This window comes from Papaver somniferum, chromosome 10 (genome assembly GCF_003573695.1).
Source record: "Papaver somniferum cultivar HN1 chromosome 10, ASM357369v1, whole genome shotgun sequence".
NCBI classification, from domain to species: domain Eukaryota; kingdom Viridiplantae; phylum Streptophyta; class Magnoliopsida; order Ranunculales; family Papaveraceae; genus Papaver; species Papaver somniferum.
In genome coordinates this window covers 79182406-79193865 of record NC_039367.1, presented here as the reverse complement: position 1 = coordinate 79193865, position 11460 = coordinate 79182406, and the positions used below count along the sequence as shown (strand labels likewise).

At 36.2% G+C, this 11460-nt stretch overlaps 2 protein-coding genes across 11 annotated transcripts; one reads left to right on the top strand and one right to left on the bottom strand.

Moving 5' to 3' along the window:
- Positions 1 to 539: 539 nt before the first annotated feature.
- LOC113318742 (sucrose nonfermenting 4-like protein) lies at positions 540 to 6463 on the top strand. 8 transcript variants are annotated; one of them, XR_003344788.1, is made up of 14 exons: positions 540 to 1100; positions 1192 to 1338; positions 1493 to 1580; positions 1714 to 1938; positions 2014 to 2148; positions 2255 to 2314; positions 2472 to 2561; positions 2845 to 2982; positions 3355 to 3499; positions 3571 to 3744; positions 4055 to 4118; positions 4231 to 4300; positions 4802 to 4925; positions 5631 to 5748. XR_003344788.1 is itself a non-coding variant. In XM_026566976.1 (14 exons), the coding sequence occupies exons 1-13, from the start codon at positions 1087 to 1089 to the stop codon at positions 5708 to 5710; spliced, it is 1464 nt and encodes a 487-aa protein (XP_026422761.1). In that variant the 5' UTR covers positions 540 to 1086; the 3' UTR covers positions 5711 to 5748; positions 5841 to 6463. The 8 variants fall into 8 exon arrangements, 7 of the variants coding, with proteins under 7 accessions (XP_026422761.1, XP_026422758.1, XP_026422757.1 ...); XM_026566976.1 differs by lacking the exon at positions 4802 to 4925 and adding an exon at positions 5841 to 6463 and having other exon boundaries at positions 5597 to 5748; XM_026566973.1 differs by lacking the exon at positions 4802 to 4925 and adding an exon at positions 5841 to 6463 and having other exon boundaries at positions 542 to 1100; positions 1714 to 1896.
- A 344-nt stretch (positions 6464 to 6807) lies between these two features.
- LOC113318743 (membrane-anchored ubiquitin-fold protein 3-like) lies at positions 6808 to 9600 on the bottom strand. 3 transcript variants are annotated; one of them, XM_026566978.1, is made up of 6 exons: positions 9442 to 9600; positions 9171 to 9259; positions 8849 to 9055; positions 8456 to 8599; positions 7605 to 7775; positions 6808 to 7167 (listed from the first exon to the last, which is right to left on the bottom strand). In XM_026566978.1, the coding sequence occupies exons 3-6, from the start codon at positions 8976 to 8978 to the stop codon at positions 7112 to 7114; spliced, it is 501 nt and encodes a 166-aa protein (XP_026422763.1). In that variant the 5' UTR covers positions 8979 to 9055; positions 9171 to 9259; positions 9442 to 9600; the 3' UTR covers positions 6808 to 7111. The 3 variants fall into 3 exon arrangements, with proteins under 3 accessions (XP_026422763.1, XP_026422765.1, XP_026422764.1); XM_026566980.1 differs by lacking the exon at positions 8456 to 8599 and having other exon boundaries at positions 9442 to 9598; XM_026566979.1 differs by lacking the exons at positions 9171 to 9259; positions 9442 to 9600 and adding an exon at positions 8667 to 8745 and having other exon boundaries at positions 8456 to 8509; positions 8849 to 8984.
- Between the last annotated feature and the right edge of the window lie 1860 nt (positions 9601 to 11460).

Here is an 11460-nt window from a genome sequence, read left to right as displayed (position 1 = left end):
ACTACTAGCTGTGAGGATGGCGACCATCAAAGAATGGAACACCATCCAATTCGAAACGGACTCAACGGCGCTGTTAACACTTGTCTCGAAGGACCCCTCTGAGGCGCCTTGGATCATACGAACTTTGCTACAAGAAATACAACAACATCTCCGTTTACTACAGGTTTATGTGATAACACACACATATAGGGAAGCGAATCAAGCGGCGGATGGACTTGCAGACTTTGCAGCAAAAAAACAATTACAACACGGGATTGGAATCAGTAACAGAACATCAACCCACATACGGGAGCACACTCATCCTGATTTCCTTAATGTAATTGTTATGAATGACTCGGTGGGGACTCGTTACCCAAGAAAAATTTCTGTTTATTAATAATGAAACTTCTTCTTTTCAAAAAAAAAATAAAAAAAAATAAAGCCAAAACTCTGCCGAAATAAAACGGTCGAAGGGAGTAAGTAACTAGTGGATTGGAGTGCCCTATCATTTTCGTTAAAAGCACCTTTTTCTACCTTAAAATGCAGGAAAACTTTTGTTTGTGTGTAAGCCAAACACAGTCCAAAACGTTTCCTCCTCTTTATTTTTTTTTATGTTATTATTAGTTTTTTCATTTCTCATTTTTGTCTTGTAATTTTCTCTCTCTTTTCTTGTGTTAGCGGGCAAAGAAGCATTGAAACCATCGTAGATCCAAACAATGTCATGACTATTCAATTTTATTCGGTTCTTATTTCTCTGTCTTATTATCTAGGGTTTTGATTATCTTACCCTATAGAATAGAATCTATCCGTTTCCATAAAATCTCCTTTTTTTTTTCTTTGATTTTCGTTAAGGTTGAGAGAACCAGATGTTGTTGAATTCTTAAAACAAATATTGAGTAATTTGGATATTTAGAGATTGAAAACGAATATAGAACTTGGGTGTTGAGTTTAATTGAGGATTCATTGTTGAAAAATTTATGTGTTTTATCTCTGCATATAAGGTGGTTTTGGATCTGAATGAGAGATGTGTAATTGCTAAGGGATCCTCTGCTTAATTGTAGAGGATCCCTGTTGGAAGGAAAATCAAAGCCTGGGTTCTGGATTTCAATGTTCAAAATGTGGTTAGTATGTGAGTAAGTGGTGATTTTTGTGAGAAGTGATAGTTAGAAGAGAAGAATTGGGGTTATTGAATTAAGAAGTTATATTATACAGTGAATTGAGATTAGGGATGTACTCTTTGGGAGCAGATTCTGTGTCGGAATCATCGGTCGGAGCTGCTACGGGTGTTAATTTAATTCCAGCACGTTTCGTTTGGCCGTATGGTGGGACAAGTGTTTTTATTAGTGGCTCCTTCACGAGGTGAGCTGTGTCTTAAATTTGCATGTTTCTAATTTCGGTATGTTATGGGTGTCCCATTTTTGAATATGTTTGGGTGTTGTACAATTTGGATTTGTTTGTATGTGCCCTGCTTATATATCTTGAATGTGGGCATGTTATGTAAATCTTAACTTAGGTGGACAGAGTCTATACCAATGTCCCCGGTGGAGGGTTGCCCGTTGGTGTTTCAGGCTATTCTCAGCTTACCGCCAGGATACCATCAGGTTAGTACGGACAAATAACTTTTAATTAGTCGTGCACATTAATTAACAAAGTTCGTTGCTGTTATGACGATTATACTAATTGTCCATGAACTGATATAACCAACGAAGACTGATGTGTTCTTGTCACACGCAGTACAAGTTTTTTGTTGATGGAGAGTGGCGGCATGATGAGCGTCTTCCTATTGTTTCTGGGAATTATGGGATAGTGAATATTAGGCGGCTAATTAGGGAACCTGATCCGTTTCCATTAACCTTGGCTCCAGAGACACCTCGGTCCAGATCCCATATGGATGTGGATGAGGAGGCTCTTGAAAGTGTGATAAGTCTAAATTCTATCCACCACAATTATTCTTTTCATGTAAGTTTGATTGTTAATTTCAAACACCATGGTACATTATTCTAAATTGTGTGCTACTTTTGATTTTTTGAACAGGTGACAGTAATTGATGACACACTGCAGGAGGCAGTGCCAAATGTTTCTTCTGTTGATTTGGAGGTCTCTCGTCGCCGCATTTCAGTATTTTTGTCGACTCATACAGCTTACGAGTTGCTCCCTGAGTCAGGCAAGGTTTGAATGCCTCACTTCCCCTTCTTAGACCCTGCATATTGGTATTTATTCTGGTCTGATGTCGGAAATATTTATTATTCTGATTCTAATGTCTTTATTGGTGCAGGTCATTGCTTTGGATGTTAATTTACCTGTCAAGCAAGCTTTTCACATACTCTATGAGCAGGTATTTTCTCTTCGTTAGGAATCCACTAGCATTCCGTTCAGGTTATAGGTAGTCTGTGAAGCCGTAGAGTGGTTTAAGTGGGAATTGAGAACCTACCTTCTGTGACAAGTACAGTAGTTAGATATATTTCATTTTCTTAATCAAAGCTCATTTCCAGGGAATAACCGTGGCGCCTTTGTGGGATTTCTGCAATGCGCAATTTGTTGGAGTTATTACTGCATCAGACTTTGTGTTAATCCTGAGAGAGGTATGTCGGAAATCTGTAATTTTACCATGGATATATATATATATTCTTCTAATGTTGGCATGTATTGAAGTTGCTCTTTCAGCAAGTTGTCAATTATGAGGAGGAGATCTGTCTATACATGCATCTTTATAATCATGTAAAAATTTGTTTTCATAGTTTACGAATATAGACATATAGTGGATAAGCGATATTCATCAGATGAATGATAAACAAAACTGCTTCATTAAGAAGCTTTCATTGTGTGAACTCCTGACTTTCTTGATTTGCTTTCTGACACCTTAAGTTGCAGCTTGGCCATGGATCAAATTTGACAGAGGAAGAGCTCGAGACACACACTATAGCCGCCTGGAAAGAGGGGAAAATGCATATTAAAAGACAAACCGACGGAAATGGAAGGGTGTTTCCTAGGCGTCTTATCCAAGTAAGTTTTTCAGGTGGCTCCCTTCCCAAATATTAACAGTTCAACACCTAGTTACTGATCAGATAAAAACAAAACCCAAAATAAGGTGATGCGCCTTAGCTGGTAAGGCCCGTCAAGGCTCATAACATATCAACAAGACAACGGCGTTCTCCTTCTGACACAGTAGTAAATACTTTCCATCTTCAGGGAATGTTATTACTTGTTATACAGTTTATAACCTAGAAACTTCCATGCCCTACATTTCAATCTACCTTATTCGATTTCCCTTCTCTGATTTTCTCATATACGAAGAGACTTTTACATTTCAGTAGTTACAGAAAGGTTGTGATGTTCTTCAGATAACCCTCTGATCTTACTGTTTGTTATGTACAGGCGGGACCATATGATTCCTTAAAGGATCTTTCAGTTAAAATTATGCAAAATGATGTGGCTACAGTTCCAATTATTCATTCCGCTTCACAGGATGGTTCATTTCCGCAGCTACTACACATTGCTTCCCTTTCAGGAATTCTTAAATGTAAGCTCTATTCTTGACTCAGTATTTTGTATACTAGACTGTTACTGACCAATTGGTCTCCTAATTTCCAGGTATTTGCAGGCATTTTAGACATTCTTCCAGCTTATTGCCGATTCTGCAGCAGCCAATTTGTTCATTTCCTTTGGGAACTTGGCTGCCAAAAATTGGAGAATCTAATGGGCGACCTTTGGCAATGTTGAGACCAAGTGCATCTCTTTATTCGGCCCTGTCCTTGTTAATTCAGGGTAAGTTCTCGTTTCTGAGTTAATCTTTGAAGCCCTAATGTTTTGTACTAAAGCAAGGTTCAAAGTTTGCAGTATAATGTCGAATATGATACGGTACAAGCCTTTAAACTTATTCTTGATCAAATGCATGATTAGGGTCAGAAATAATCATCTTTTAGCTGTAGATGAAGTGTTATGACTCTGGATTTATAATACATTGTTTATGTCGTTGTTCCATGTGATAGACTTGGATGAAACTATTCTGCTTTAATTGTCAACTGTGTCTCTTGTTTTTGTTCAGATTGTATTCATATATTTTCTACCTTTGCAGCTCAAGTTAGTTCAATACCAATAGTTGACGATAATGACTCACTACTGGATATCTATTCTCGAAGGTACTAGATAGTTCTGCTTTTAAGATCAAATATTAAGCAGTGTATATCAAATTTTTATATATTTCCAGTTATTTGCAACTAATTTAGGGGTAACACTCTCATGATCTAACAGTGACATTACTGCTTTGGCTAAAGATAAAGCATATGCGCGGATTCAGCTAGATGAAATGAGTATTTACCAGGTATACCTCTTTTTCTTGTTTGAATGTGACATAAATTTATATTTTACCCTTCTCGTCTTATTTTTGTTTTTTGTGGTAAAGAAATGTCATATTAAAAGAAAAAGTATCTACAATAATTCCAAAACTGGAATCTCAGAACATTGATACAGGATTACGTATGCACCACTCTTTCCCAATGATATAACACCTGTTCTATTGAGATTCCTTCAATGACATCTTCTTCCGAAGTCCATAGAATGATTGATCCCTTAACATTTTGAATCAACTCATTTGCTTCCTTTGTTCTTCTTCCAAAAGCTCTTGAATTGTTTCTCCAAGTCTATTGTTGTAAAAGAGTTCCCACTGCTGACCAATAGATCCTAGTAGCCACGATGAAGCACCAAACTTCCCAAGCATAATTACAATGCGAAAGAAAATGATCCAAAGTTTCAATGTCCGAATTACAAAATAAACAATTAAGTAACTAACATTGGGAAGACTTATTGTTGTCTTGTGAACAAGTCAAGCACATAAGGTTATATGAGCCGGAATCTCTTCCTCATCAGTCGTAAAGTCCTAACACTTGTCAGACGAAAGTTTTATGATTACTCAATAGGGTGCTTGTACAATATTGGAAAAATAAGAGGTAAACATTCTCTTCTTACTGGTCTGTCAAATTTTCACTCATCTTTTGTCTTGTATTATTAGTATTACATCTGTTTGTCATGACCATTTTCACATATTTACCTTGTATTACCGGTTTTGAGAAAGTGATATGGTAAGATACGTGAGAATTATCATGACAAGCAATTGCAATACTAGTTAGGCAACTAGTGTTGCAACTTTTTAGCTGTGCTAGGAACACCTCACTAGTTAATCGTGGATTATTCGCGGCCTACGCGATGGCTTTGGACGTGGGTGATGCCCATCCAGGAGCTTTAATCCTCTGGCTGTTGAACTCTTAGGATGAATGCCATGATCCAATGGCTATTTGGGGGTCACGTGCACGCCTATACTAGCACGTAACACCATAAACTAGCATCCTCCTAATCATGATTGATGATTAGATTTCCATCCTCTAGCTTGTTATTCCCTGCAGAATTGGATCTCTTTCCACTAAATTTTCCTTTGGGTTTATCTTACATCTGGTAGAATCCTTTTCCTTGAAATGCTGTTAAACATCCAATATGGGTGGTGGATAGAATAGTATCTGTCAAAGACTACAAATTCTTTTTCTTTTGAAGATCCTCATATTTTAGAAATCTACATTGTCAAACTGTGGGATGCAAATTCGATACAAATGGAAGTATTAACCAGGTGGTGGAGTCTCATATAATCAAGATCTTTGTAGGCACTGCAATTGGGCCAAGATGCAAGTTCTCCTCATGGCTTCGTCAATGGGCAGCGATGTCACATGTGTCTGCGTTCTGATCCGCTTCATAAAGTGATGGAGCGATTGGCCAATCCTGGTGAGTGTTATATCCTAGAGGGCTTGAATGTACCTCTATTTTCCTAGTCTTGTTTCTTTTCAAAAAATTTCTTAACATTGTCATTTCATCAGGGGTGAGACGGCTTGTAATTGTTGAGGCCGGTAGCAAGCGCGTGGAAGGCATTATCTCACTGAGCGATTTATTCAGGTTCTTGCTTGGGTTCTGAGAATGCATTGGTTTTGAAGTTATGGAAAGGAGAACTGCTTTGGTGACTCTTCCGAAGAATCTCAACTTGTTTTTTTTGATAGAGATCAGCATGACATTATTTAGTTGGATGCAAAGCATGGGAAATCTGATTCCTCCCTTTACTGCGAGTCTTTAGTTGGATGCAAAGCATGCCTTGTGCAGAAGAGCCAACACACAGCTTTGGAACCCTGATATTTAGCATACACAGCCTTCAGGGGACCTTGGGAGAGGATGCAAAGGCTGAACTTTTGAGAGGATGGCCTTTTCGTCGTGTAAATCATCCTAACCTTACACAAAGATGATTGAAATTATAGGCTTTTTGAACCATTCATTTTACTGTTAAATTCACCTAGCTTTTCACATTTTTTGTTTTGTTTTTCTTTTCTGTTTAGTTGTAGCTATTGTATTTGTTCAATGCAACTGGAATAGTAAAAGAGTCCTGTGAGGCAAAAAAAGAAAAGAAAATTGACTCCAACAGTTCTTCATTACTTCGTTTGTTGGTATTCAATGGGTTTCTGTAATTAGCTGTTATAATCAGTGCATAATATGTTGGCTGTTCAAAGAGACTCAATGATACTGGGGAGGAGAAGCGCTAATTATAGTTCAGGAGTGAAATTTCAGTGGATCTGCCAGTAACTAAAAGCACCAAGAGAACATTTTACATCCACTTCTTCTATGGATCTGAACTGGGACAGAATTACCATGCAATAATCCAGTTGGATACTAGAAAAATACATAAAACAATCAAAAGATGTAATATCCAGGTTTCAGTACTGACTCAATATTTGTTATCAGTAGTTGTGGACAAGGAACCTGGATCTGTTTGAGGCAAATTTAAACCTGAGCAAATTGTAAAACTTCCAATAAAAATGATGGATGGAAATAAGAGCTTTCCGATGTATATATTGCATTTAGGAAGCAGTACATATTTTGTTGAGCCTCACATCACCACTTCATAACAGATGATTACAACACCGAGACCAACAAGAACAAACAATGACGACAATAAAAACTACAAATGGAGATGGCAACAGTAAGAATACCTGGATACTGTTGATGGTTTGGCAATCACAAAAAGATATAAAGAAAAACGGAAGAGATATCTAATGGGATTGTCATCTGTATAATGTCGGGCTTGAGGAACACAACTCTGCAACTAAAGGATTGTACAGGAGCACACTTTTGGATTTGGTATATCGTCGTGATTCTTATCTATTTTGACAACAGAAAAAACAAAAAACATAGTGAAGTCAATAGAGTAAGAAAAGATGGAAAGAAGGAAAGTACGTCTTTTTATTATTGTTTCTGTTCCATTATTGGCTAGACAAATGGGCTTATTCACAATTAAATTTGTAGGAACATGAGAAGTCATCCAGTCTGGAACTAAGCTTGAGTCAATTCCATGTTGCATAAGATTTTCTTTTTTCTCTTAAAAGTATAAATCAAACTCCAGAATTTCAGACAGTTTTGCAGGGAAATAACACTGCTGATTTTCCCTTGGGAATGCATAACTGAAGTTGACCAGCGAAGTGTACTGTCTGAAGCTCTAAAATGATCATAAACTGAACAATCTTAACATAGTTTGAGACTTTGCAATTGTAGAACTCGAAAATTGAACAAGATGTGGAAAGGACAGGAAAGCTTAATACCTGTCTTCTTTCTAGCTAAAGAAGGTTGCACCACCACATGCATTGTGGTAACCCCACCAGGTAGGTCACCAAATGGTATTCTGGATTCCGCAAGTGTCTTGGTGTTTTCCAAAACTTTTCCAGCATATATGAGTTTCACATCATTTACTGACTTGGGAATGACTGTTTTATCTGCAAAAACAAAATGCATTTCAGAAACACTTGAAGTAGAAATGAGGAAAAGTCTAAAAACTAGTCAATCCAAAATTTGAACAAATCAGAACAATCTTTAAATATAAACGTTCATGAGTAAGGGTAATTCAGTCGTTCATTTCCAGTGAATAGCTATGTAAAGTTGTAATTTTGAACTGACTCGAAATATGTCCTCACTTTCCTTGTGACATGTCCCACATTTTTACAAGGATGTATGAGCATAACCATGTTAGGGTAGAGACTTTCTCATAAGGTCAGTTGAGCACAGAAAAACGATTATTTTTGCTGACAGATGATGGTATTAGTTAAGAAAAAGGTCAAGGCAAAGCAAGAACTTTATTTTGATTCTCCAACTTCTTCAGCTTCCAGTGTTATCAAAGTTTAGCAATACATATATATGATGACACCGAGTCCGACTTTCCAATAACATCAAAGACAAACGTTTACAACAAACTTCATTTAGTTTGTCACAAGGAATATTTGTTCAATGTTGTTGGTACAAGCTTATTCTAGACTGAACTAAAACCAATGGCTGTGGAAAAAAGAGTAACTAGTACCCACTACTTTTAACCAACGCTATTGAAGCCAAGCAAACTATAAAACAAGTATCCGATTCATTACCAACAAGGTTCATCCAGCTACATGTCTACATACTCGACCTTCTAGAGATAAAGAGCCATATGATATTTCTTTCTTTGTGTGTGAACCATATCCTGCATAACCTCCCATTCTATCAACATCAGTACATAGATTCCTCCATGCAGCTAAAACAGGTTTCAGTGCGTAGGACGTTCCAAAGAGTGCTGATCTCACATACCATGAGTGAAAATGACACCAAGAGAATAACAAAGAACCTTAGATTCTTAGTACCAGTGTTAGTCGGTATACAGCATATCAGTATGCCAGGTGAATATGATCCCATAAACTTTACCCCACCCAGTTCTCTACTCTAGAAGCAAGCCAATCCAAAACATTTAAACATAAAGAACGCAAATGCGCGATGAAGTCCAAATCATTAGAAATAAAGAATGTAAAATGGAAAAGTTCCAAACCTTGAGGCCATTGTGCAACAAGACGTTCCTTGAGAGTTGCAACAGTAGTAGTAGAAGCGTAATTCGTATGAGCAATATCCGTACCATCAAAAATTCTGAATTTCAGTTCAATACTATCCACTTCACCCATTCTTTAGCTTTATTTTACAATCAATAAGCAAAACAATAAAATGAATCGATCCGATATCTTAGTTCTTCACTTATCACCTAAAAAAAATCAAGTACTCTATAAATTAGGGTTACATTTCCTCACTACCTTACCACTTAAATTTCCCAAAATTGATCAAATCTAAATCGAAATCGAAGTCCAAAAATAAAGTACCTTTTTCCACATTTGAACAATCAATTACTGCCAACGATCCGCTATAACGATAACAACAAGATTGCTCCTCCTTGAAACATCCAATAACACTGAAATCACCAATTAAAGAAGAAATCAAACAATATTTAAAACCCAGTAAATAAAAACGCCTTAAGATCCAAAGCCCTCATATAATTCAGAATCTAAGCACAAAAATCCTCAAAATAACTACAACACAAGAAAAACCCTAAAAATGAGAAAAAAGAATGAATAGAAATCAGTTCATTTTAACCTTATCAAAAATCCATTACTTCTATATTAAGCTGAAAATTCAATTCAAATTCAATCAACAAGACTGAATTTTTCTCTCTGAGAAAGAGAAATGGTGAAAGACGAAAATCTGAAAGTGAAGAAGAAGAAAGAGTTGTTTATACACAGAGAAGAGGAAAAGAGTTGATGTAGCGAAAGATTTGTGATCGTTAGATTAATTGACCTGATTTTTAATATAGCTGACGCGTTTTTAATTTAATGGTTGAGATTTAGTAAAGAAAATGATTGTAATGATTCAGGTAATAGTAGTTACCGTTTGGTTAGTTGGTGAATTAAGTTGCTTAGTATCTATCTATCTTAACCTAATTAATAATGACGATGATAGCCTATGTCGATCATTTATTATTAACCGCCGTTTCTGACTTGATTAAGGTGATTTTGGTAACTCGAACGCCAATCAATGGCATCAACTCTGCTGCATTTACCTCGGTGATTAGGGATGGTGTATGCTCAAAGAAAAGAGTGTTGAGGGCTCCTAAAGATTCAAATATCCTACAATAAAGATAAGGGGACCTAATTCATAAGAAAAATACTAAAAATATCCTTAACCTATTAAATATTGAAACCTAAAACTAACTCGTTTTCATTCCTCTCCTTTTAACTCTTCCATTTTCTTCTTCCCCACCACCTCCATCGCCTATTTCTTCGATTAATCATCAATTCTCAAAATAATTCATTTTCGGTTAACACCACTTAATCCACCCACAATGACTTTAATAAGGTAAAAATCAAAAAAACCCATCTTATTTCATTAGTTTTAATGCATGGATAGGCGGAATCGATCGAATTAGGTTTTTGAAAAAATAGTTTCAGAACTGTCTACGGTTGGGTTTCCCAACCGTACGCTGTATCTACGGTCTACGGTTGGGAAACCCAACCGTATGTCATCTACGGTTTGGAGTTAAGAACTCCAAACTGTATATTTTGGGTTCAAAAATCATACGGTTTGAAAAAATCATACTTCCATACCGTAACTTGTACGTACGGATGGGAACTATGAATTTTCCCAACCGTAGGTTAGCTTATTGTTCAAAGTTGGGGGTTTTCAAAAGCAAAAATAAGTGATGGGTTTTCTTAGTTTTTTCTTTTTGTGATCGTCTTCTTTATCACGACGGAAAATAAAAAAGGAGAAAGAAGAATAATAAGGTATTTTTATGATCCTCATCTTCATCATGATTCATGAATGAAAAGAGAAGGAGAAGATAATAGATTTAGTATTTTGTATATGATCATCATCTTCAACATGATGAAATTATAATCATCATCTTCATCATGATTTATGAATGAAAAGAGAAGGAGAAGGTAATAAATTTAATTTTATAATTCATGCAGGGTAATTTAGCCGCTACAAAAAATAGTTGGATATGGGGTTTTGTTGATTACTATTTCATAACCCGATTTTGTCATCTTGTGAGCCATCAAAACTCAATATTTAGAGCCCCTATAATAGGTTTCTTGTAGAGCAAATGGTGTAGTACATAATTAGCAATAACATTTTTCTTCATTTTTGTGTGTGTGTGGGAATGATGAGTTATGCATGGAAACTATGAGGCCCACGGAAAACATCAGTCATTGTGAATATGAGATTTACAAAAATGTTAAATGACCAGCTACAACATAATAGTTGAGCAACTATTATACTGACGTGGTTATTGGTATGACTAACTGACGCGGTGGAGATAAATCTATCAGCAATCGTTCTCTAAAAAGTTAGTTAATTAAAATATTAATTTTTGTCATTTAATCATGATTAGGTATCTATGTGAAAAACAAAGGATACCAAGTATATCAACCTTTTGTACGAAAACTTTTATGGGCAAACTTGTCACAATCAGTAGCACATATCAATAGGAAATATCTGATACCTGATATGTAGACAAGTTCTATTTGGACGATCTCAAAAATCAATATCCAAGCAACAACCTAGTATGTACTCCAATTGTCATAAGTACCGAATTCTAATAAGAGTAAGTCTTCCAAT